At 45.7% G+C, this 27,383-nt stretch overlaps 1 protein-coding gene across 1 annotated transcript in view; it reads right to left on the bottom strand.

The window, feature by feature from the left end:
* TNR (tenascin R) overlaps positions 1-27,383 on the bottom strand; it is a 138,593-nt gene that overhangs the window by 16,950 nt on the left and 94,260 nt on the right. The window contains exons 11-17 of the mRNA XM_015417743.1: positions 23,501-23,620; positions 16,408-16,551; positions 14,057-14,176; positions 13,049-13,192; positions 12,814-12,944; positions 9,270-9,402; positions 1,810-1,961 (exon numbers count right to left, since the gene is read on the bottom strand). Of these exons, the coding sequence (XP_015273229.1) occupies positions 1,810-1,961; positions 9,270-9,402; positions 12,814-12,944; positions 13,049-13,192; positions 14,057-14,176; positions 16,408-16,551; positions 23,501-23,620 (944 nt within the window). The remainder of the gene's footprint in view (positions 1-1,809; positions 1,962-9,269; positions 9,403-12,813; positions 12,945-13,048; positions 13,193-14,056; positions 14,177-16,407; positions 16,552-23,500; positions 23,621-27,383) is intronic.

The following is a 27,383-nucleotide window of genomic DNA, read 5'->3' as shown; positions in this document are numbered from 1 at the left end:
TTGTGTTTGCCTAACCCTTCTCTTCCCTGCTGTTGCTCCACCAGGATGTCACTCAGTACTCTGCAGAGGCTAACCTGATCTCTTCAGATCTTGGAAGCTAAGCAGGGTCGGCCCTGGCTAGTATTTGGATGGGAGACCTCCAAGGAATACCAGGGGTATGATGCGGAGGCAGGCAGTGGCAAACAACCTCTGAATGTCTCTTGCCTTGAAAACCCTATGGGGTCGAAATAAATCGGCTGTGACTTGACAGTAAAACAACAACGAAACACCAAATCCTTCAGAGAGAGAATTTTGAAGCAAAGCAGCAGCAAACAGGGAAAGGGTTGTTTCTGGCCATCCTGAATCAGTTGTATCCTGCCTTTGTGCCCGAAGGTCTTCATGGCAGCCTTAAAAAGTTTGATCAATCTGTCTGGTGCATATTTATCCCACCCTCCCTCCAAGGAGCTCAAACTTACAACAGCCCTGCAGTGCTGGTGAGGTTAAGGCAGTGTGACAGGCCCAAAATAACTCAGCAAGCTTCCTGATAGAAGGGGACTTTGAACTGTGTCCCCCCAGATCCCTGATCACTACACTACACTGATAAAACAATCTATATAACAATCTGAAAACCATAACATCCAAAACAAGGGTAGTGGGTAAATCAATAATTCCCTGGCAGCAGCTTCCACTTAACTTGAAAGCCCTTGGGACCAAACAGGTTTCACTGGCCTTGAAAGTCAAGTAGGAAGCAAAGTGAAGTGAGCCTCTTGTCTGCGTGGCATTCCACAACCCAAGGGGCCATAGCTGAAAAGGCCCCGTCATGAACGACCACCTTCCATACCTGAGAAGACTGGTGGTGGGTGGAGACACACATACAGCTCTGTTGTTTGTCTGAGCACTTGGGTAGGTTCACGCAGGAAGAAACAATCCTTAAACTGACTTGGTTCCAGATTATTTAGCAATTTTTCTTTTTTTAAAATGAAGATCAAAACCAGCATTTTGACCTGGGCCTAGAAACAAATTGGCAACACCACCAGTTTTCTACATTCCGTATAATGAGCTCAAGTTCATATTTTGATACTTGCAGTTTCCAATCACTCTTCAGCCCCACACAGAATGCACTGCAGTATGCTAATCTGGACATTACCAAGGCATGAGTGATAGTGGCGAAGTCAGTCTTTTCCCAGACAGGATGTAGCTAGTGTACAAACCTCAGCTAGTACAAAATGCAGTGACCCCTGGACATCCCGGCCTGTACCCAACCATGGGCCCATGAAAGGCACATCGGCAACCCCTCACAACCTCCAAAAGCAATATTGCTGGCATCAGGGGCCTCATTTTGAGGAGTAGATGCATACAGTTCCACACGTTCAATTACATTCAGAGACTTAAATCAGAAAGACTCAGGAGAGAGAGCTGAACCACAAAGAATTTCAACTCTAGCCACTCAATTCAAGAACTTTTAAAATAAGGTATCTTCTAAAATAGAGGGGGAAATAAGGCAATTTATTTATCAGGGCCAGGCATCAGAATGCTGATACTGTCTCTGGTAAATGGAAACAGTCGGGAGCGTGTGTTATTGACTGTCAGGAAGCTGTGGGGAGAACAATTGTTTTTGGCTGCTGTGCGGAGCTGCTGGGCAGTTGCAGTGTAAATGCTACTCCATCTTTTACAATCTTCACTCTGACGGTTTGGACTGTGAGGTCCCGGAGTGCCTTTTAGAAATCTTAATGAATGAATGGAGTAACTCCACAAAAGCCTTCTAGGCGGTGGGTTTCTGACAGAAAAAAAAGGGACCCAAAAAGCAGGTGGCTCTCTGTGTGTACTTACAATCCATCCACCCCCGTCCGTCGTCATATCGCAATACACTTGCACTCTCTGGCTGAGATCTCCGTTGAGAAAGATGGTGTACACGCCGCTCAGCGTGTCGCCGTTCATCAAATGCTGGGCACAGTCCTGAGGATTCATAAACACACGGCCTCCTGCAAAATGAGGGCAGTAACAAACACCCTGTTTACTTATCGTATTGGCAGATACATTCGTATGCAGTAAAGCCAAGAACGTGAGAGGAAAGAGATATCCTGCACATTCACCAACGAAACATTTGAATGATTGGTCTAGTCCTGGTAAATGGATCTGAAGTGTGCTTCTAGTGTTTGGCGCCACCTGAGGAAAAGGTACACGGCTATGGAGAAACTTGAACATGCCTTAAATCAAGCAAGACCGCTGGTCTATCTTGTCCAGGATTGTTTGACTGGCAGCAAACACGGATTTCTTTTCCCATCCGCTTTGATTCTGGCACAGTAACAGGACAAAGATGTCTGTAAACACTTGTCACTTGTTTGCTCTGAAACATCTCTGTTGGAGGGTTAGAGGACTGCTATCATCTGACCATAGTTGCCTGCCTTACAGTAAACTATACATGATGCTGGAATTCTGTGGGTTGAAACATGAGAAGTGTTATGTGGCCCTAATACCACCACCCCCACACTCCACCTTCCCCAAATCCCATGTGCATTGTTCCCCTGAAGCCTGTTTTTAGGGTCAAAATAGCATGTATGGAGTTCTCTAGCATCAAATGTAGTTTTATTTTACTAGTGGCTCTCTCAGCTCTAAGGAAAGAGATGGCAATGAGTGATCCGGGAACCTTCTGACCAGTCTCTGCTGCTGGGTGATGGAACCTCTTTCTTGTGCATGTGAGTGTATAAAGCATCAGTCCATTGTTATCGGGCAGGTCACAGGGACACACAGTCCTCCCCCCCCCGTGCCCCTCGAGATCCTTTTAATTGGAGGTGCTGGGGACTGTGGATGCAAAGCAAATGCTCTTCCACTGAGCTGAGATCTCTATACCAGTCAGACTTATTTATTTAGAGAATGTGTCTGCCGCCTCTCCAGAGACCTGCTTGAGGCAGCTCACAAAGCAAAAACAATGCAGCAAACTCATAAAAACAATGTAAATTATCAATATTAAAAAGCCAAGAAAAACAAGCTGTTAAGGGGTTTTCTCCCCCTACTGTGGTACTCTGGAAAAGACTTAGGACTGCTTGGAGACTGTTCCTTCTCACATTCCTCTTCTCAGTCGCAGCATGATGGCAGGCCAGCATTAACAAGAGAGGCTGGAGCCCAGAGCTAGGAAAAGCCCTTAAGAGCTGTGCCCATGAAACCCATTTATTTATTTATTTTGCTGCTTCCATCTGACTGATTTTTCAAATATGGACTAGATGGCCAAAAGATGGTCTACTGGTGGGCAGCAGTTGTGTGGGACAGAATAGCAGAAAGGGTTTGGATCCATTGGCAAGCAGCTGGATAAGGAACAGAGCTTGATCACCTGCTACAAATCCGTACATATACGGTAAGAGCTCTTCCAATCTGGTACAGTCCACCACTTCCCCCCCATACAGCAACCTCCATATCACCAGAAATCCCATCATAATTATTCCTGGTTCTTCTTATGCTTCTCGACTTGCAGTATGAAAACTAGCTAGAAATGTTAGTTTTTTGTTATTGCATCAGGTAACATAGACAGTGTCTCTCTGTTCCCTTCTCCCTTTGGCAAATGATATGTTTTCATGAGTTCCATAAATGGGCTGTGTCCATTCCACATAACTGCAAAAACTGGTACTGGGTGCAGAATCCAACAGCTTCAGAATTCCAGTTTTCATTTTTTTTAAAGTAAAAAGAACATTTCTAGCCCTGAACGCTGTGAAAATACCCTTTATAGTATATGGGTTATGCCTGGTGACATCTCAGAAATCAGCAGGCGAATGTGCATGATTTTAGTGACTACCTGGCAGGATTTCATTGGCTTGCAAATCATTTTGCTCTTTACAATATATATAAAATAACCAAATATATTCAAGTGGGCTTAGTTTTCATACCTCAGCTAGGTCACAGTAAACTGTTCTTCTTGGCATGGGATTCTGATTTTTCTTAACCCAAAGTGTACATAAATTTGTTCATTAAAACAACAGAATCCTCTTGCGCTTTAAGGACCATCACACTTCATTTGATGGATGGTTGGCTGATTTCCCCATTCTCAAGGTATCACAGTGTTCTTTATTTCTTTTACAACAACAGACTAACATGGCTGCCTCTCTGGAATAAGCATTATTCACAGGATCGCCTCTTTGCCACTTCTGTGTCTTTGAGATTTGTTCCGGCAAGGGGCTTACTTCAGTTTCATGATATACAAACAGCTCCCACCGCCCACCCTGTGCTCCACAGGGACTACTTGTTTCAATTTATATTCATACTTTTCAAAACTTCAAACAGACCTTGGAAGAGTGGGGCAACATTCATAACGATGTTTCTTTTGTGTCACTTGTACTGCAATTCCCCTAGAACATTTTGTACATGAGAACAACAAAGGACAGGCAGTCATTAACATGATGGAAGGAACGAAAGCCTCTTGTTATGTTCCCCAGCCAACGTGAGCAGACACAACACTGCCGATGTGCAGCTGGGGATTTCTCCCCCCCCCTTTTATTAATCACACCCTATTGTTCTCCTGGAGAGCATTACTAGAATGAAATGAGATGGGTGTTCTGATTTCGTAGCTTTTTTTTAGGACAGCAGAAGTGGGGAGGCTCTTGCAGAATGCAAGAGGGCTGGCTAGGGCATTGCTGACGTGGTCCTTCCAGGGAGGGCCCACAGCCTGGGAAATAGAGAACAGGAGCACTGTCAGACAACTCTTTTGATCATAATGATGATGATGATAAATAATTATCATACGTCAGTGTGTATAGTATAGCCAGGAGATCCTAAAATTGTCTGGCAGCCAACAGTTCTAGTTCTTTCAGCATTATGCACCACTAGGTGGTGAGCTAGACTTGTTTTTAAGGCAAGATACATTTCAAAGGTGGTTGGCCATTGCCTGACTCTGTGTCATGACCCTGGTATCCCTTGGAGGTCGCTCATCCAAATACTAGCCAGGGCTGACCCTGCTTAGCTTCCGAGATCTGACGAGATTGGGCTAGCCTGGGCTATCCAGGTCATTATCTTTTGATAATGTTTTGCCTTCTTACATTGGCTTATCAGCTGTGGGATCCTGGTGTGTTCCTTCTGGAATCCCTTTATTCTAGGCACTGTACAAATTAGAACACAGAGGCAACTACAGATGTGTGTATGTGTGTGAGAGATCGATTATAAGCCATTATACAGCAATGTTGAAAAAGTCTTCATGATATTCCCAAAGTCTTCAAGGAGAATATCTGAAGAAGAGGTTCTGCCTTGAGGTTCTAGCTTCAAGCATCTGAAGTGAGTTCTGACTCATGAAAGCTGATGCTGTGTTATGTTGGTGATAGCCCCCATCAGTAATTACCTTGGAACAGAAAGACTGATGGTCTCTTGTGACTTTTATGCATGAATTTGTACATTCCTGCCTATTTTCTAATGATCTTATGGGGGCTCCTAATGGTCAACTGCTCCAGGATTGGGCAAACACTGTGCTGTGCTCAGTGCTGTGCTGTCGAGTAGAGTTGCCGGCCCTTCCAGCACTGAAGAAAAACATGCCATTGACTCGCAATCAACTCATGGTGAACCCAATCCTAGGGCAGTCCAGGAAAGAGAGGAGCAGAGGTGGTTTGCCATTGCCTTCTTCCACGTACCAACCCCTATCTCCCTTGGTGATCTCCTATCCAAATCCTAACAATGGCCAACCCTGCTTAGCTTCCCAAGCTCTAGTAAGTTCAGGTTAAGCCAGGCTATCCAGTCTGCATTAGCTGTTCACTATTCCAGTCTGCCTGCCAGTGCATTTGCCCTGCCCCATCACCAGCCATCCTTTGTTTCCCTCTGCTAAGCCCAGCACTGTTCTGGTGACGCCTGCATCATTCAGGATCCTGGATGCAGTCACCGCCCAATGCCTGAACACTGCTGCTTGGCAGTTGCAGTTGTTGCTCTGCATTTGCTACCTCTGCTCAACTCTTTGGAGCTGGCACAGGCACTGAGAAGAGGTAAGGGGGCTGATGGAAACCATTTTTTAAAGTCATTTTTTTAAAGAAAAAAAAGCTGATTTCTGTCTTTTAGTGTGAAATGGCCACATCTCATTGACTTCAATGGATTCCAGGTGTTTGGAAATTCCTAATTTTAAAAACTCCAAATCCAAGGGCCCCCAAAATCTGAATCCAAATTTTGCTGCTGCTACAAACCCCTAGGGAATATTCCCCGGGAACCAAAAATGACCCAAATGATTAATCACACCATTTTTTTCTTTGCCCCACTGATTAAAATGTACCCTCTCCAAAGGAAATTGCTACCTGGCCACTAAATTAGCTTGAGTTGATTCATCTATCAGCTAAAGTGGGCAGACCTACCAGTGACAACGTGCGGCAGGAGAGCCGGGGGGCAGAGAGCTGCAGGCAAAGAGGCTGGAGGCAGCTTTTGCCCAGTGGTAAAAGAGGGCTAAATGGGGGGAAAGCACTATGGGACATGAGAAGAACTGCAGTACATCTCTGTGGGTTTTGTAGGTAATCATCTGGGTATACCTAAACTCAGAATAATATTTAGAACTGAAGCAGTGTTCTGTAGAACACTAAATCCACATTTTCTTGTATTCCTTGAAACAACCTTGTAAGGGAGATGAGCATTTATTATCTCTCTGTTTCAGGGTGAAGCTGAGAGATTCTGGCTTAGCAGCCTCTGGGTGGATTCATGGCCAAGAAGATATCTGAAGGGTAGAAGAAAAAGAAGAGGTTGGATTTATACCCCACCCTTCACTACCTGAAGGAGTCTCAGAGTGGTTTACAATCCCTTTTCCTTACCCTCCCCACAACAGACACCCTGCGAGGTAGGTGGGGCGGAGAGGGCTCTTTCGCTGTCCACCCAGCGGTTCGAAAGCTTTGGCGAGTAGATAAAATGGGTACCACTCCTTAGAGAGGGTGGGCACACTAAACCTCCCGGTGGGGGAGGTGTTAGCTGGCGAACGGAAGGTCCAGCACGTAAGATCGAAAAGCCTAGAAAGAGAACATGTCTGACCTTACTGCTGAACAAACTCCCCGTCGGCTGCGAACGTGTGTGATTTAAAGATTTATATGTTGTCCTCCCTTACCCCTTTGAATCATTGTTAGTCCCGTGTGTATTTGAGTAACTGTAAATCGCTCAGAGCCAGCAGCTCTGCAGGATTGAGCGATTAATAAATTGAAATATTATTATATTATTATTATTATTATTAATAATAATAATAATAATAATAATATTCAAGGACTGCCCTTGAGAGAACAGCTCGGAGAGAACTTATGACTGACCCAAGGTCACACCAGCAGCTGCATGTGGAGGAGTGGGGAATCAAACCCAGTTCTCTCAGATTAGAGCGTGCTCCTAAGTACTATACCAAATGGGTAAGATTTCCTGATTCATAGCCCAGTATCCTGCTTTTTCTTTACACCAGCCCTCTGTGGTCATAGTGCTCTTCTGACTTCATTATAAAGCCTCACCACCCATGACAGGCTTGATCTCTGCAGCCAAAGTGCAATGTCTGGGGGAACAGAATGGCTCTTGAGAGCACAAAAGGTGGTCATCTCTACAGTAATTCAAAAGTTATCAATGGAATAAGGAAAATATAAAACCTGCTGCATGGAAGGACACCAGGAATTTGATAGGCTTTTCATCTGCCAGTAAGATTGGTCTGAAAAACGCTGCACCGGTTTTCTTCCCTTGCAGCATTCTCACCGTAATCCTTTACACTGACAGAAGTGGAAGGGGGGGGGGAATAATGCAGCAGACCCTGGATCTATAGTCCTACGAGGCAAGTGGGGTCTGTGGCTATTGATAGCTGCGGTTGTTAACTGACAGGCATTTCAAAAGCCTTTTCATGCGCTTCAATGAAGAATATATCAGCAGCAGGTTCAAAGGCGGCCCTTTTAGCCTATTCGATATAGAACACCAAAGGAGTGATTTCAGTACTGAAAGGGTGGACAGCTCCTTTCTGCCTCTCTTTTTTTTTTGTCCTGGCTTTTGAATGACCAAGGAACAAACGTAATTGGATTCAACAACCCTTAAGCATTTCTTTCTAAGTAAGTGATTCCACAATGGGTGTCCTCTGGCGCTGCCCACGTTCTTCATGTGTTTGCAGAAGTTCATTCTCTACAAGAGAGATCCTGGGCTTTCTAAATGCACCGGCAACTTGACATTTTCAACAATTTTGCTGCATAAACTAATCTAAAACAGCGACACAAAGGAAACATTTGGTGGTGCAGGCTGATGCTGATTTCCAAAAAAAGAAAAAAAAAGAGGACTGTTGTATTAAGAAGAAACAGATGTTAGGCACCCAAATGTGTGGATAGAACAGTTCATTTTCTGTGATGCCTGCAAGAGTGTGTTAAACACAGCAAAGAGGCAGTTTCCACCCAAAATGCCATTCCTATGCCAAATTGCCCTCTCCTAAGTCTACCTTGAGTTATCCCTGATATGATGTGTTTTTTGCCCTCCTGCCGCATCACTAGCTGCTGCTGATAAGGGAGGCATGAAGTAAGCGAAGCTAGTTGTTATGGATGGAAGAGGGGCAGGGAACTTGCCATGGGACCACTGTTCCTTCTTCCTAAAATTATGCCCTGCTGTCCTTGGCAACTCCATGTAAGATTTAGAATCTAGCAAAAATATAAATGATTAATGATAATAACTGCTTTCGTTTCTCAAGTTTCTATTTATCGGTGTTACCAAGACATATTTGAGAATGAACATGTTATGTTTGCAAAACACTCTATCTGCAAAATACTCCATCTCTCTTCCTGCCAACCTGCCAAGTTCCCTTCTTTTGTGGCAAACCTGGGAGCCAAATTATATGATGCACTGGGAAAGTTCTGGGTTGAACCTTAACTTTATACTCCATGTCTATTTTGGGATAAAAGAGGGGGAAGCATATAGAGAGACAGTGTGATGTAGTGGTTATAAGTGTAGGGCTAGGAAAAGGGACACATGGGGTTCTAGTCCCCCTCTCCGCTATGGAAGCTTAACAGGTGCTTTTGGGACAGCCTCTGTCCATCTGTCTTTCTGTCTAACCTAGCTCACAGGGTTGTTAGAAGGATAAAATGGAGGGAAGAAACATGCATGTCACCCAGAAGGGTGGGTGGGATGAAAACTCAATACAGAGAGAATAATGCATTTCATCTGTGAAGATTAAGTGTGTGTTACTCTGGACTCATTAAGCTGACTCAGCTCTGGCATCGGTGATTCCATTGTCCCTCCAATATATAAAAAGCTCATTTCCTGATGAAGCCTCAGCAAAAAGTAAGTGTACCCAAAGACAACCAGGGAAGATCATTCAAGAGCCAACAGGACTGCTGTATTCCCCTTACCAGTAGTGAAGACAGTGGAGGTGAACCCACTTCTAACAGCATCTTGGGCAGCTTGCAAGCGTACTGTGTACTCTGTGGTTTCAGAAAGCCCTTCTAGGCGGATCCAGGTGTCTTCTGCATCCACAATCAGCTCCTGCACAAAGGTCACCATAAGAAATGGAAATGCATACAGCAGAGGAGGGATTTAAGCAAAAAGCTCAGGAGATGGAATTGGGATTTGGGTCACCTTGAGCATTTTTATGGAAAAGTGCAATCTACAACTGTCTTTAATAAACCAAGAAACAATTCTAATCGTGAACAGGTGACCTGAGAGATATATGGCAGGGATTTAGCCAGTGTGCACCCACCAAAGGAGGGAGCAACAAGGAAATACGATACACCAGCAAGCAAGCCTCCTAACTACAACAGGCTAGATATATTGTGCTTACCTGAGCCCACTACAATTCGACCCTAAACAGAATTACAGCCTTCTAAGCCCACTGACTGCAATGGACAGAGAAGGGTGAAACTCTGCTTTGGATTGCACTGACGAGATTTCAAGATCAGTCTTGCTCAGTCATCTCTGCAGCAAGAAAACGCCTGTGCTGTAGGTTTGTGCAATGGACTGTCCCTCCAACACCAGCAGGAACCAGACTGGACAAGCAAATACTTTATATTATGAATGTTATACTGAGGAAGTTCACAGCACCAAGACTGTTACATATTGAGCCTGAGTCAGCCCTCTAGGAACTGGTTGAGTTTACTACTCGAGAACAATAGCTTGCCAGGATCCTGGAGTAGACCAATAGATATTACAGGGCTCTTTTTCTGGAAGGAACTCCTTTGCATATTAGGTAACACACCCCTAATGTAGCCAATCCTCCAAGAGCTTACAAGGGGTGTGTCACCTAATTAGGGGTGTGTCACCTAATATGCAAAGGAGTTCCTGCTATCATAAGGAGTGTAATGTAATGTAATGTAATGTAAATAGCCTATCACTGGTGTGTGTGTGTGTGTGTGGTGTGGTCTTTGCATGCTTTATAAGCAGGGCTCAAACTTTGCTGGGTGTCTTTGTTGTGTTCCTGAAATCACTAAATAAACTAGAGCTGATCACTGCAATGCGTCCAGAACCCAGTATGACCAACTGGGCAATGGCCACGTGGGCTGTGCATGAGGCTTTGTAATTTTTTGCATTTTTCTTTGCGTCTTTTTTTCAGTATTGGTGCAGTACGGCTCTGCTGGTTTGACGAACCTGGAGGAAAAGCACCCTTCTTAGACAGAGTGCACCAATCTAAAGTATTTTTACAGTACATTCCTATTGCAATTACTTCAGTCTAATCAGTGGGCTCAGACTAGAGCAACTCTGCATAGGAGTGCACCGTTAGTCTCTATATTAGGCACACTCAGCCAATCATTTACTTTTCAATCGGTGGTAGGATTTAATAGCCAGAAAGTTTGAGTCGTGGGGATCTTCCACCTATTGAAAGCTGAAATGGAGGCAGCATACATTTTAAAAAAAGGTTTTCAGCCCTTGGTTGGGAACAGAAGCAACAGTAGCCGGTAGCAGTTGCTAAGACTGTTCATGCCCCAAAAGGCTGGTCCTCTTGGATGGTCCTCAAATGAGGGCAATCGTGCTGCCAGAAATATACTGCATGCCTCTAGCTCAGAGATCAGACCCAGAAAATGAAATATCTCGGAAGCAGCTCTGCTAGCGTTATAGGTGTCTCCAAATTATACGAATATATGGCACCTACTTTGTACATGGAAGAGCTCCCATGTCTGAAAATGGCCCATGCCAGCACAATGAATCCATTCAGGGGACAGCCTAGATGCAGGAACCTAAAACCTGTATTTATCCGGACAGCAAGAATATAGTGGTGGGGAGGGTGGACATAGCAGAGAATCAATGGGTAGCGGGAAGGGGGTTAACCCCAACTGGTGCCCATCATTTCTTCCCTTTATTTTGTCCTTCAATAGGACTTAACATCCTGTTTCAAACACTAGCTGGAGCAATCAATCAATCAATCAATCAATCAATCAATCAATCAAAATGCCTTGAAGAGGGCACATGAAAGGGAGAACCAGCAGACAATGGAAGGGCAACCCTTCTTCATTGTGATGAGCATTCAGGCTCTGCTGGCCCCACTTTACTGGCTAGGTAAGACTTTATATGATTACTCTCATCTGGGAACACAACAGTTCCCAGTCAGTTGTCCAAAACCAGAGTCGTGACCAATGTTTACTGATTGCCATCAATATAAAGGTAAAGGTAAAGGTTCCCTTGCTTGAAAGCCAGTCGAGTCCGACTCTAGGGTTATGGTGCTCATCTCCATTTCAAAGCTGAAGAGCCAGCGCTGTCCGAAGACATTTCCGTGGTCATGTGGCCAGCATGACTAAACACCAAGGCGCACGGAACACTGTAACCTTCCCACCAAAGTGGAACCTATTTATCTACTTGCAATTTCTTGCTTCCGAACTGCTAGGTTGGCAGGAGGTGGAACTAGAGACAGGAGCTCACTCCATCATGCGGCACACTCGGGTATCGAACTGCTGAACTACCGACCTTCCACATCCTGCAGTTCAGCGTCTTAACCACTTGAGCCACCGCAGCTTAAAACAAGCAAATAAATTCCCCTAACTTTAAGACATTCTTTTATTCTAGGATCATCTCCGTGACCAGTATAGGAAGCACTGCCTTCAGTTTAAATAGCTTTCATTTGCCTCTGGTGATGTCAGAAAATAGCCATTGATCTGATCTTGATGCTGTTTTGTTTGATATGGGATCTCTGATACTGTGGGATCACTTGGAGAGGAATGGAATGGAGGGAAATGGCTGCCCAACCAGCAAGAAGAGAAGTAGAAGGTAACTGTAAACAGCTCTCCCAAAAGGACAAATGAGAGGAGGAAGGGAGACGTTCAGCCTCCCCCTATCACTCCTCCCTTCACTTCCCTCATATCTACAGGAGCATCTCTCTTCCTCTAGTCCATGGCTTGACAGCTTCGTTCATCTGAACAGGGTTTTCTGCAAGTGCCATCGCCTTGCAAGTGGGTGAGATCAAGAACTCCCCACCCATGTGCATTCTCAGTTACTTGCCTCCACTTTGGGGAATGGCCCTCCTGAGGTCAGGAAACCTGCACCCCCCCCTTCTGGCATACTGCAAACTATGTAAAATAGAACTGTTCAAGAGGGCATTTTTATAAACCCAGTAAGGCTATATTATGATGCAGTGGTTCAAGAAGGTGATTTGATACAGGGAACATGACTGTGGGCTACACTACTGTGTATAGTATATTTAACCTGTTTACTGTTATGTATTATCTTGCTCCCACTACATTATTATCTACCTATGGAATTCCACTTTTTGGCATCGTTAGCATATCATGTCTAATAGTTATGTTTTGTTTTCAAATTTCTGTAACCCTAGTCCGATCACTTTACTTGTTCTGTTTATTGCACTGCCTTAGATTGTGTAATCTGCCTTGAGCTCAATGGCAAAGGAGGACTACAAATAACCTAAGTAAATAAATAATCAGACCTGTCTGTCTCCCCATGGTGAGGACTCACCTTGCGGCTTCCATCAGGTGACCGATAAGTCAGGATGTAGTTCTCAATCTCTGCCATGGGGGGCAGCCATGAGAGGAGAGCGCTCCGTCGTGTCACTTCAGTTGCCGTCAGATTTGATGGAGGATCCAAAACTGCCAAGGTTGGACAAGGAATTAAAGTGGGCACGGACCTCGAAGATAAGCTGCAAATTGTTATAAGTGTTTTCTGGCTAGTGAGAGGAATGTGCTATACTTACGTGTCGTAAAATTGGTGGAAATGGTTCTGCTAGTGACGGGCCCATTGGTGGCATACATGGTGACTCCATAGCTGGTACTAGGGAGTAAATTGATAAGCTCGTACTCTTGGCTGACTCCATCTACTAGAATAGTCTTCCCTGCAACTGAAATCAGAAGACGATGGACTGTAGAGAGCATGAGCAGTCAAGCAGCTCCCTCTTCGAACAAGTTAACACACGGGCACAATCCAGTATAACACCCATTCCCCTGGACCCTTATCCCACCATTTTCCCATAATGGATGTCAAGGTGAGATGAACAGAAATCCAAAGAGGTCTTCCATCCAGACCTACACCTTCTTAGCTTTATGTATATTCAGAACTTACCCTTGGACCACTCTACACTGAACCCTTCATGTTCTTCCTGCTTCTCCTATCACTAGTCCTCTATGGATCACATTATGCAAGTGATTGCTAGCTCACAAGCATGGAACCTACATGTGTAGGAAGCATTTGTCCCCATGATCACAAATGCTGCTACTTCAGACGTTTCTGAGCCCAGGGAGGAAGCCTACACATATAGACTCTGTGCTCATAAGTTGATGATTGGGTGTAGTGGGGGTGGGGGTCCAGTGTGTTCATTCCCAACCCCTGTCTATGTGTGTTGATTTCAACACACATAATGTCACATGTCAAAATCTTCCAGCAGCTCCAATCACTAGTTTTCCACCCTCTTTCTATTTCTCCCAGCCTCTCATAGACAGACACGAACACACATGAAGCTACGTTATACTAAATCAGACCCTTGGTCCATCAGGGTCAGTATTGTCTACTCAGACTGGCAGCAGCTCTCCAAGGTCTCAGGTAGAGGTCTTTCCCATCACCTACTACCTGATCCTTTAACTGGAGATGCTGGGGGTTGAAGCTAGGTCCTTCGGCGTGCAAAACAGAGGCTCTTCCATTGAACCACAGCCCATCCATCCAGCTCCCTCCATCCCTACTGAGGGCCCAAGATGAGGCAGAGACATACCAGTGTTGTGTGTGAGCACGATGACGTAACTCTCAACTTCAGCCACCGGCGGTTCCCACTTCAGCAGGGCTTCTGTTGGAGTGATGTTGCTGGCAGTCAAGCTCTCTGGATTATCCATGGCTACAAACGGTGCAAAACAGGCAAGGCAACGGAGTCAGCATAGCAGTGGCTCAATTCAAATTTACTTCAGAAGCCAGGCAGCCAAACAATAATTCACTATATATGCATCAGATCAACTGCCCGGCTGCTTTGTGGCAGCCGAAAGCGTGATCGTGACAGTTTCGATTAGGGATGCTGTGAGTTTTATTGTGAACCTGTTGGACAGTTGAACTTAGCGTGCTTGACTTTGTCTATCAGTCATGAGGCAGTCACTAGTTCTGCTCCGTTTGGCACCAAATGACTTGAACGCCTGCTGCACAGGTCAGCATTGGGTTATTGCAAAAACGCAGAAATGCGAAAAGGCTGCCAAGTCAGCCATTAACCGAATGGTAGGATTAACCCCCTCCCCCGCATTTTTTAAATGACTAATTTGTATGATTTGTGACTGATTCAACTGTCTGTTTAAACAATCGCCTGCTCTATGAAGCAGCAATGCAGTTAGGACAGGGAGGAAGAAGAAATCCACCAGGCTGTGCAGGAACAAAAACACTGGCGGAAAACCGATTGAGTTGTGCTGCGCCGCGAGGAAGGGCTACTGAAAGAAACCCACTGAACAGGCATGAAGAAGTCAATTAACAGATTCCTCCTTCAAAACACATGAAAATCTTCAATAAATAAACAAATAAACAAGACGTCAATTAACAGATAAATGGTTCCAAAAAATCGGTTCCCTGTTTGCAGTTGGTGAACAGGATGTGAGCAAAACCAGCAGGCGTTTGAGCTTCCCTAGCTCAGATAACTCCCACAGTGCTAAATGACACAAAACAGGGACCACGTCTTAATTCCATTATTTCCATATGCGGAGGGATATTACGCCGAAAAGAGGGCATGAGTGAGGGTGGTTGAACCATCCCCCCACACTTAGCTCCCCTCTTTTTGTTACCGCATACTTTTGGGGTTTTTTTTTTGGTATTTTTCATATGTGCAATCGGGGCTTTTTTTTTTGTAGGAAAAGCCCAGCAGGAACTCATTAGCATAACAGGCCACACCCAACAGCAGAAACTCATTAGCATATTACCCCTGACAGTGCAGAAAGAAAGAGAGAGAGAGAGAAGGAAGGAAAGAAGGAGGAAAAGAGGGAAAGAAAGAGAGAAGGAAAGAAGGAAAGAAAGAAGGAAAGAAGGAAAGAAGGAAAGAAAGAAGGAAAGAAAGAAAGAAAGAAAGAAAGAAAGAAAGAAAGAAAGAAAGAAAGAGCCCAAGCCTGGAAGGGAAGGGAGTTTAAACTGCCTTCTCTTGGCTTCCCTGGGTCCCCCGCAGCTGTGGGGAGCCTGGGCAAGCCTGCCCTGGATGGGAAGGCAGTTTAAACTGCCTTCCCTTGGTGCCCCGCCCCCCCAGATCAAGCTACCACCACCACCCAGCACCAGCCAGGCAGCCCACCCCTCCCCCCAATCAATTCCCCGCCACCCCAACTTACCCTGGTTGTTGTTGGTGGCGGCTAGCATATGCTGCTTCCTGTTCCCCGGCTCAACTGAGGACTGCTGGGAGCGGGGCCAGGTTGGAAGGCAGCCGGAATGCCGTTCTGGTGCGTTTTGGCTCAAAAATAGCCCTGTTTGCAATCAATGCTCCCTCTAAACTGTGGGGTCCGGTGAGCAAAAATTCTACTTTATGAGCTGCTGGCATTAAAGTTGTAAGCAAGCAATTTGACTACTGCATAAATTAGTTTGCTCTGGAGCCCTCCTTCCTCAGCTAAGACAAAAATGTGTGAGCCGGAGGCTAAAAACAGTGAGCCAGCTCATGCTAATTAAGCTTAGAGGGAACACTGGTGCATGTGTGTGCATTGTGTGTGTGTTGGCACCCAGAGGTCATGGCAGCTTCTGGTGACTGACCCCTGCTAGGTGCCTGGAGGACATTCAGAGAGGTGGCTGAATAAAGCCTGCCCCCACCTCTTGACTGCTGGTATTCCAAGGAGGTCTCCCATCCAAGTACTTGCCAGAGGTCAACCCTGCTTAGCTTCCAAGATCTGATGAGATCGGGCTTGCCTGGGCTATCCAGGTCAGGGTGTCACCACATACTTTTTTCCCTTTCAGGCCAGCGCCATTAATGGAAGTGAGCTTGATTTTTTAAAAAATGAAGTCATAGAGTGTGTGTTAGGGGGAGCTGAGCATCCCTGACCCGCATGCCCCTATTGTCATGTTAAAATCAGACGCTGTTATGTTAAATTTTTCCTCCTATCCCAGTGAGGAACTCTGTACCTGTGTACATGATGTGGGAGAGGGGCTCACTCTCCTCTCTGCCCCTCACGCTCTTCAAGCTGATCTCGTACTCGGTGGCGGGCTGGAGATGGCTGAGGGTGTATTCAGTGACCCGCTTTGCAATCACGATGCTGTCCACCCGTCCTGCAGGGATTGAGAAAACAGCCTGGTTACCTCTCTGCCAATCAAGATGCTCTCCTAAGCGTCTGACAAAAGGCACGCCTAGGCAAGACAGGTTTTGGAAAGAGCGCCCACAGAAGGTCAGAGGCAGCATGAGGCCTGGTTCACACATGCAGGGGAATGAGATGGTAGCATGGACAGCAGGTGGTGGATTCCAGTTCTGAATCTTCCTTTAAATAAAACACTCCCTGCAGACAGACAGGGGGAAAGGTCTCTTGGCTTGCTGTGCCGGCTTTCTGTTTGCAAGATGTTTTTAACGCAGGGAAGCATCCCCAAAATGTCATCCTCTATGATACTTTCATGTAGCTGTGCATTCCAGGGAAAGATGGCTTGCAGCAGAAAGGCCATCTCTCAAGAAAGCTTCTGATCTCATTGAGGAGCCATTGAGACATTTATGGAAACCCAGGAGTCCCATATTGGATCACACTGGTGACTGAATCCAACTTCTGGTCTAAGAACCAGGGCTTTTTTTTCTGGGGGAATGAGCTGGAACGGAGTTCCAGAACCTCTTTGACAAGATTCTTTTTAAAATGTTTAAAAGTTCATGAGTTTTCAGTATACAGATTGAAAACTTTATTTCCCTCTTGAGAGTTCAGTACCTCTTTTTCCCCAGAAAGAAAGAAAGAAAGAAAGAAAGAAAGAAAGAAAGAAAGAAAGAAAGAAAGAAGGAAAGAAAGAAGGAAAGAAAGAAGGAAAGAAAGAAGGAAAGAAAGAAGGAAAGAAGGAAGGAAAGAAGGAAAGAAAGAAAGAAAGAAAATTAAATAAAAGAAGAAGCCCTGACTGTACCTATAATTGTTGGACAGAAGGTTGTTCAACAAAAATTTTCAAAGCAGGAAATTCCATAACAATCCTCCTTTCCACCCTAGGAGCATGGGCAGTGCAACACATTACAATGTGCATGAGAAACTCTGGTGGTGTCTTCCAAGAAGTAGTACATGCTTGTTATACACACACACACACACACACACACACACACACACACACACACACACACACACACCGCTTCCAATACCCAGATGCAAGGATGAAGGAAAAGTCTCCTTTTGATGCAATAACATGCCATCCTAAGCAGCGTTACACCCTTGCAGGTCTGTTGAGGTCCACAGGCTTAGAAGGGTGTAACTCTGCTTAGGACTGCACTGTCAGTCATCTGTAAACCTGCCTCCATCAGGGCAGACTGACAGAATTTCAAACACAGCCCACCATCCTGGGAAACATGTCTTTCAAACAATTATCAAATGCCCAGTGCCCGGGAACTGCTTGTTTGAGGTGCTTGTTAAATGCAAATAAAATCCCTTTACCAAAACCTTTTACCCTTCAGCTTGTTTTAATGGCCCATCTACATCTCTGAACAGATAACGTGTAGATTCCTTAATCTTATATGGAACTACAGTCAGAGAATCTTTTTTAGAATACTAAGCCTGGCTTCAAAGGAATCCATATCAAGACACCTGGCAGTGGAAATCTTATTAATATTGGCTGAAGCTAAATCAGCATCTTAAATTAGGAGGCTTCCATGCAGAGGTCTTTATCTGGGTTAGCTCCCAAGCTGAAGCCCTTCTTTTGGGTTATGATGTTGTGCTGCAACCACTCCATTTCCAGATTTTCCCTGTCCTCAATAGACCTTTCCCAAACCACCTTTACTCTGATATTTTTGGAAAGAATGCAGAATCCAAGCATCCAGAGGAGTTAGCCGTGTTAGTGTGTTGCTCCAAAATAGTAAAAAGCCCAGTAGCACCTTGAAGACCAACAAACTTTATTGGAGCACAAGCTTTCGAGAAACACAGCTCTCTTCATCAGATGCATCTGACGAAGAGAGCTGTGTTTCTCGAAAGTTTACGCTACAATGAAGTTTGTTAGTCTTAAAGGTGCCACTGGGCTTTTTACTAGAATCCAAGCATGTTAACTTACCGTCTTGGAAGAAAAGGTTTGCATTTTCCTGCTCTGCAAAGGTCCTGCTCATGTTGACATTGTCCCTCCCCCCATCAGCCCCTCCTCACAGGTGCCATTTTCTCAGCGTTTTTCTCTGGCTGTGTTGCCAGAGGGCTTTTTTAAAGTGAGTTTCTTTAAATCAGTGTTTGCCATAGCCATTTATCTATTTCAGATTTCAATAGCACTGTTATAGGGCATGTGTGAAGAGGACAAAGAAAGAGAGTGCTAAGGGGCACCACAGGGCCTGATCATGCCCCCCCCCTCCGAGAGCCAACATGGAGTCACTGCAGAGCATGTGTGGAAGGGTACAGCTGGGAAAAAGTCAGAGGAAATTGTGCAGAAACTCACATCTGCAGATGTTCTGATGCATCCACAGCAACAGTGAACGTGAGAATCCTCACTGTATGGAAGCAGCCATTCACCTCCCCCCTCCCAAAAAGTGACTGAGCCAGCGCCCCAAAAGATGAACCCCTCCCCTCCTCTGCATGGAAAAGGTGAGATTTCCAGTGATCCTTGAAGAATTTCTGACATCTGTCTAGTAGAAGAGATACATGTTAGAAATCCTACCCTAGCAGCATTCTAAGTTTAGAACAAGCTCAGAATAACAGCAATAATCCAGAGCCAGCAGAAAACTTAGAATCTTTTTGTTTTCATTGGTGAGTTGCCAGTTCTCTTTGATGCTTCCTTCTCTCTTTCTATGTGACCAGTAATAATAATTTCTAGCAATTCACACTGGTGTAATTCTGCAATTTGCTAGAACCCCCCCCCCCTCCAGCTTCTGTGATCTGACAGAATGGGGTATAGGAACAGAAGGCTACTTGCAACCAGTGTTGTCTGCATGATCACAAAGTACCCTTCTGAACCTTATAGAGCTAAGCTCAAGAGAGTTTCAGCTCTGATTCCACACACATAAAGGAGGGGGGCACTACAGTGTATGCCTTGAATGAGCCTCTTGCTCATCTCATCCTTTAGATAACGCTGCAGGATAAAATGCACCTGTGGCAGGGAAGGATGGCAGGTTGTGTGACTGCACAGGTGACCACACAAAGAACACCAGCTACAAGTTATTGGTCTGTTCTTTGTTGTGGTCTTTGCAGGCACTCCAGTGGGAATGAATAGCAGGCTGACCTGTGTTGTCAAGCCTTCTTTCTGCCTTCCTTACCTGTCAGAATTTCTGCATGGGGTTTTTGTTTGCATTTACTCTGAGGTGCCTCCATCACAATGGAGTTCAGGACCAGATGCAAGAATAAAAAGGAGCCGTCTTTCTGATGTACCCCATATATATTCTCAAGTCTTCTTGTTATTAACATAGAGATTGGTTCCTCCCAAGGAGAAAGATGGTTCCACTGACCTATAGGTAGCTAAGAAGAAACCTTGTTAGCCACCTGCAGAAGAGTAGGAAGCACAGACACTACTATCTGATTGTGTGCTTCTACAATGTGGAAAACTGGATCTTGACCAATGCTCATGGTGGTTTGGTATCAAAGCCCAAAGAAGTGGCCATCCTTATCAGCTGTTCTGAATACAATCTAAAGTCCTCTATGAGGAGGTAGGCTTTTGATCTACTACCAAAGGACCTGGAGAATAGTATGATACTTTATCTGCAGTATGAGAATTTGAAGAAACGTTATCATCATATCTGGATGATGCAGAGCAGTGAGAAAAGGGATAGTTGTGATTTGGGCTGCAGTGGAGTCTGAACCAACAAGCTCTCTTATAAGGATGGAATGGAGGCTACCCATAAGCAGAGTAATGTGTCATGGAAGTTGGTCAGGATTGATGAGATCTGGGAGGCTGGTAAAAATGAGTATCTAAGCCAGACTGGGCCCTGACATGGATCTCCCAAGCTAGCCTGATCTAGAAGCTAAGCAGGGTTGGCTCTGGTTAACGTTTGTATGGGAGACCACTAAGGAATTCCAAGGTTGCTGTGCTGTGGAAGGCACTGGCAAGCTACATCTGTTACAGGGGTCGGCTGTGACCTCATGGTGCTTTACACACACAAGCCAACCTGGCAGTGGGCTGTTAAGGGATACTTGGCATTGTCACTGGCTGGTTTTAAATGACCATACTCTGAAATGTAGAGATGGACTTAATGGAAGGTTACAGCTGTAAGGCTGGCATGAGTGCCAGTTCGATAGGTACCATTAAGTGGGCATTAGGGACTGGGGTGTAGGTGATATAATGCAGCAGCAGCCCCAGGCTGCATGGAATTCTGTAAGCTCTCAGTGTCAAACCCAGTACCAGGGCTTGTGCCAGTTGCATCATAGGGTCCCATGAGATGGATATCAGTGAGGCTACAGTTGGCTGCACACCAGTGGTTTCTGATGCCACTGGGCTCCTGATGTTTTCCTTTTTCTTCTTGGGTTCAGAAGGAGAAGAATGAGCCCAGTGTTTCAACTTTGATGGTCTATCCCCTTGTTTCCAAACCGGAGTACCAGTCTCAAATGCTTTTGTCTGCAGAGACAATATTCATGGAACTTTGATTGATCTGATTGGCCTTGATGGAGCCAGAATCAATGGGGACTGGGCAACACCTAGCATCAACAGAGTGCAATGAAGAGCTGCCATCAGCCTCTTGGGACATTTGCAGCAAACCTATTTGGTAAACTAGTAGCCAGTATAGGCAGGACTCTACCTTGCTCATCTCCTAAGCAAAGAAAACATCATGACCATTTGTATGGGTTAATTTATACACACATGGAAGACACTTCTTAAAAGCATGGGAGGGAACAAGTTGAGAAAGAGATGAAAAACATAGGGGGCCAGGGGCCAGCATACCTTCAAGACTGCCTCTCCCCATATGAGCCCTGCAGGACCTTACGATCTATTAATCAGCACCTCCTGGTGGTTCCCGGCCCCAGGGACGTCCGACTTGCAACCACGAGGACCAGAGCCTTTTCGGCCCTGCCCCTTACCTGGTAGAATGAGCTCCCATTAGAAATCAGGGCCCTGTGGGACCTATTACCATTCTGCAGGGCCTGTAAGACGGAGCTCTTCCACCAGGCTTGCAATGAGGCAGTGGGCGACTACCTCCTGACTAACCTCCCCTCCAGTGACCTCAGATCCGAATGACCACCTGGGAACCAACTGCTTCTTGCTGAGATCTGTTGAGGCACCGGCCTTTTATTGATGACTGAGTACATCTCTAATCTAACAATCCCACTTCATCGGCGGGTTTTTATGTTAGCGAGATTCAATCTTTTCCCTTCCGCTGTGGTCTTAGGCAGATATAGGGGTGTCCCCTATAGGGACAGAACCTGCAATTGCCTCTATAGTGAACCTGATTCAGTTGCTCATATTCGTCCACGCTGTCCCCAATATTCTACTATGCGTAGCCATCTGATTAGCCCCCATTTACCTACCGCAAGGAATCCGACTGACAAAGATCTTAAAATTTTATTGCCTGATAAGTTCTCGGCACTTACTTTGTCTGTTGCCGAATTCTTAGCCTATGTCTGGAAGCTTAGGGTAAGGGCGTACAAGTCTTATTCCCCCTGTGTTCTTTAGAATTGTTATATTTTTAACTGAGGTCCCGGTCACACGGGCAGGAAACTGCGGGGGGGAAGTGTGGCAGTTTGCCCCGGGGCAAACTAAGGCGCGGTTACCTGATCAGACCTCCCGTGGAGGTACTGTGGAGGTTCCGTGGGAAAGGAGAGGTGCCGATGGCAGGACAATCCCGGCGCGCAAAAATGAAGTGCGCGGTGTGGCAAACAGGAAGGTTTTTTTTGTTTACACCATGACTGCGCATGCTCCGTTGTGTGCTTTTGCGCATCCACAAAGACTTGAAGAAAAAAAAACTTTTTCGCCAGGGAACATGGGCGGGCGCCGGATGCCACCGGAAACGCGATCAGACGCCCGCCCTTGCCCCGCGGTTTCCGGAAACTAGTACCTCGGAGGTACTAGTTTTTTGCCGCGTGGTTTCGGCAGGAAGCCTCGTTTGAGCCACGGGAGTGCTACACTTCCCAGATGTGCCGGTGAGATCGCGCCCGGAAAACCCGCATGTCTTCCGTCTGACTCGCATGGCTAATGTTCCGTGTGACCGCAGCCTGAGTATATTATTTACGAGAAGCTTCTAAATGATCTTTTGTTGGGGCAGTTTGGTGTAATTTGCCATGACCTATTAATTTGTTTATTTTTCTAACTGTTTCACTGCCCTTCTTGTTGCTGTGTTATGCCAATAAAGGTTTATGTGTGTGTGTGTGTGTGATTACTGTTTTTAGATATTTTAACTGTCGATTTGTTGCACTGTGAATTTTATGATGGAACCTGCCGTGAGCCCGCTTGTGGGGAGGGTGGGATACAAATCGAATTAAATAAACAAATAAAATAAATAAAACTGGAGAAGAAAAACTTAGTTGAGAAATGATGTAGAGTGAAAGTTTTTCCATGATGCTACTGATGCAGGAGTTGAAGAACAACGTGGTGGGAAAGTGCTGCTCTGCCCGCCCAAAACTCCTCTCCTTGAGGTGCACGGAGTTGATGCCCAAATAATCTTTCGCTTCACTTTGGAAGGTTCTGGAGGATGCTCTGTGCAGGCGCAAGACCCCATTGGTGTGTCTGCATTGAGACCCCTGCCTGGACCGACTGGGGAATCACCTTCCTTAACTAAGGAAACACTCCCCACATGATTCCTTTGTGGGTGGCTCCAATTTGGGAATGGATGATTATGGAAAAAAAGGTTGTAGCCAGACAACAACCTCTGAGAGGAGGAGTAGGTGTGTCAAAACGTGCATGCCTTTGAGTAAAAAGGGCTACTGCAAATCCCTCAAAAGAGCTGCTTCTGAAATTACATGTACCTGGGAAACCTGGGCCAATCAGGTAACAGCACAGTTTCAAAAAGCAATCACAGCATGTAGCACAGCCTCTTGAACTGCTCCTATAGTTTGGAAGCTTTTTATAATGTTAAGAATGTACTTCCCTCCAGTTCAAACACCTTCATTATCATTTGGACTCCTGGTAGCCCACAGTCACAGAAGATTACCTTGTGCTGATTTGTAGGCTATTCTATAGTGGTCAAAAGACACAATAGGAGGAGCCCAGTGGACAGTCACAGAATCTGTAGTCACATTGTCAACGGTCAGGTTCCGTGGGGGGTCAATCCCTGTAGGAGGCCAAAGACAACAAAGAAACACATGAACATTACACTTCTTAATGAACACTACTGCTTCAGTAGGTAGCTCAAGGCCACGATGGTAACTGTGGCACTTTGCTTAATAGTACAACTACTTAGGGGATTATACATACACATTATACAGTCAGAAATATGTTACTGCAGGAATCTTCAACCTTGGTGAGCTTGTGGGCAGCTTTAGAATTGTAAGACAGAGTGCTAGGTACCACCACAAAATGGCTGCCATGAGAGGCTGGGCCAATCTCAAAATGGCTGCCATGTGGGAGCAAATACCAAATTCTAGGTGGTTCCAAGTGGAGGCAGTTATTTCTAAATGGGTGCTTCCCCAGAGATCCTATGGTGATGTCTCATGAGGTCTTCTAAGAGAGCCAGCTTGGTGTAGTGGTTAAGTGTGCGGACTCTAATCTGGGAGAACCGGGTTTGATTCCCCACTCCTCCACTTGCACCTAGCTGGATGACCTTGGGCAAGCCATAGTTCTGATTAGAGCTGTTCTTGAAAAAGAGCAGATTCTGTCAGAGCTCTTTCGGGCCCACCTACCTCACAGGGTGTCTGTTGTGGGGAGGGGAAGGGAAAGGAGTTTATAAGCCACCCTGAGACACCTTTGGGTAGTAAAGGGCGGGGTATAAATACAAAATCTCCTCCTCCTCCTCTTCTTCTTCTAAAGCACCTTCTATTCCAGTGAACGCAGGAAAGCCATGATTGGCTCTTTGCTTTGGGGAAGAAGCAAGTGGGTACATGGAAACAAATTAGTAGGCACGACAGCACTCATGGGTGCCACATTAAGAATCACCACTTTACTATTTTCCCACCTCTACTTAACTTGTGTCTGCAGCATTCCACAGATTAATGGATCAGTGCCCCTCTTTCCATCACTATTACACATCGCTGAAGGTCTTTCTGCACATGACGTCTGGCTGTCCTCAACCAGAGCCAGGACTTCTTCTGCCCTGGCTCCAACCTGGTGGAACTTTCTGCCGAGTAACATCCACAACCAGAGGGATATACTACAGTTCCATAGAGTGTGGAAGGCAGAGATGTTCCGCCAGGCATTTGGTTGGGGACATCGACAGGCTATTTCGCTAGCCAGATCAGATTCTCTAATCTGATTCGGCTGAATAAATACCTGAAAAATACTGATAAGGGTTTTTTTTGGTATTTATTTGGCTCAGTATATACCAAGCACACACCCCTAGTGTTCGACTCTAATTAATGCCCTTTTTCCAAAGCAAATCTAAGAAGCCCTTTAGGTTCATAAAAATCTTTTCCTGCCATTCCTTTTGTGGTAGAAAGTACTGTCAAATTGTAGCCAATTTATAGTGACCCTGTAGAGTTTTCAAGGCAAAAGACTAACAGAGGTGGTTTGCCATTGCCAGTCCATGTGTAACAAACCCTGGACTTCCTCGGTGGTCCCATACAAATACTAACCAGGGCCAACAATGCTTAGCTTCTGAGATCTGATGAGACTAGATTTTGGTGTAGTGGTTAGGAGTTCAGACTCTAATCTGGGGGAACCAGGTTTCATCCCCCACTCCTCCATGTGCTGCTGCTGGTGTGACCTTGGGTCAGTTACAAGTTCTTTCAGAGCTGTTCTCTCAGGAGCAGTTCTTGAAAGAGCTCTCTCAGCCCCACCTAACTCACAGGGTGTCTGTTATGGGGAGGGGAGAGGAAAGGAGATTGTAAGTTGCTCTGAGACTCCTTTGGGTAGTGAAGGGTTAGGGTTAGGCTCTGAGACTCCAAGTGAAGGGCGGGGTATAAATCCAATCTCCACCTCCTCCTCCTCCTCCTCTTCTTCTGGACTAGCCTGGCCCATCCAGGTCAGGACATGATTCCTTTTACATACTGGGTATTCTAGCATCCTATCTAGCCCTCCAACGTACCTTCATTTAAAGATTACTTGTTAAAAAGAGCCATATCTAGGTGTCTACTGAGCCATGTTTGGTTGTAAAGCTGTAGGTTGCAGATCCTACTCCAGTGTGTATGTGAACACAGAAGCAACATCTTAAAAGCCCCTGTCTCCCCAATGCCCATAAAAGGCAAAATAACAAAATATGGAAAGTCACATATTAAGCCCCAGTACTTGAAAACAGGAGCTGCGGTGGCTCAAGTGGTTAAGATGCTGAACTGCAGGCTGTGAAAGGTCGGTATTTCAGCAGTTCGAGACCCGAGTGTGCCGCATGACGGAGTGAGCTCCCGTCTCTGGTTCCAGCAACCTAGCAGGTCGAAAGCAAGAAATTGCAAGTAGATAAATAGGTACCACTTCGGTGGGAAGGAAACAGCGTTCCGTGCGCCTTGGTGTTTAGTCATGCCGGCCACATGATCACGGAAACGTCTTTGGACAGCGCTGGCTCTTTGGCTTTGAAACAGAGATGAGCACCGCAACCCCAGAGTTGGATTCGACTGGCTTTTGAGCAAGGGAACCTTTACCTTTACCTTTTTTACTTGAAAACAGGGCTTGACCATGCTAAATAGGAACCACTGGAACAAGTGCTTCAAGTGAGCTAGACACCCGTGAAGCACAAAAGCTACCCCGTTCATGCTGAGACAGTATTAGTTTTATAGCACTTTAGAGGAACCCTGGGAATTGCACAGTGAAGGTGCTAAGAATTCACTGCTGGAGCTCTCTTTAGCCCTCCTCTCACAGACCCACAGGTGTCCTGGAGAATGAAAAGGGTTGTTAAATCAGTTTGTCTGTAATATAGACACGCCCTGTGGACATAAGGCGGTTGCTTCAGGATGGCTCTTCAGTAGTAATACCTTTTTCAAACAGAATTTCCGTGTGTGCGTGTGTGTTAGCCACAGGCCCTTGTTTAAAACTACCATCTAGCACACTTTTATCTTGCCTTTCCTCCAAATAGCGCAACAGCAGCATCTCCCTTCCCTAGTTTTATCCTCACAATAACTCCGTGAGGTGGGTGAAGCTGAACAAAAGCGACCACTGCAGTGAGCTTCAGGGCAGAGTAGACATTTGAACTGAAGGAAGAAGAGGAGGAGGAGGAGGAGGAGGAGGAGGAGGAAAAAGATAAAGAAGAAGAGTTGGATTTATACCCCGCCCTTCACTTGGAGTCTCAGAGCAGCTTACAATCTCCTTTCCCTTCCTCTCCCCACAACAGACACCCTGTGAGGCAGGTGGGGCTGAGAGAGCTCTTTTGAGAACTGCTCTTTCGAGAACAGCTCTGAGAGAACTGTGACTGACCCAAGTTCACCCAGCTGGCTGCATGTGGAGAAGTGGGGAATCAAATCCAGTTCTCCAGTTTAGAGTCCACTGCTCTTAACCAGTGCACCAAACAGGAGGAGAGTTGGATTTATACCCCGCCCTTCGCTTGGAGTCTCAAAGCAGCTTACAATCTCCTTTCCCTTCCTCTCCCCACAACAGACACCCTGTGAGGCAGGTGGTGCTGAGAGAGCTCTTTCGAGAACTGCTCTTTCGAGAACAGCTCTGAGAGAACTGTCACTGACCCAAGGTCACCCAACTGGCTGCATGTGGAGAAGTGGGGAATCAAACCCAGTTCTCCATTTTGGAGTCCACTGTCCTTAACCAGTGCACCAAACATGTGTTAAACAATTTCCCCTAAAGTGTTGGAAATAATCTATTAAGTAATTATTGCAGTTACTCTTTTTAGTTTTGGAAACATTCTTTGTGTGGAGGAACATTCACTTTTTACAATCCCCACACGTAGCTGGGGTATGGACTGAACACAAATGGTTGCCCACTGCAGTTGTCTATGCTGCAGG

This window comes from Gekko japonicus, unplaced genomic scaffold (assembly GCF_001447785.1).
Source record: "Gekko japonicus isolate JY-2015 unplaced genomic scaffold, Gekko_japonicus_V1.1 scaffold158, whole genome shotgun sequence".
Lineage (NCBI taxonomy): Eukaryota > Metazoa > Chordata > Lepidosauria > Squamata > Gekkonidae > Gekko > Gekko japonicus.
Note: the sequence above shows the minus strand (reverse complement) of the source record. Positions and strands in the feature narration are given on the sequence as shown.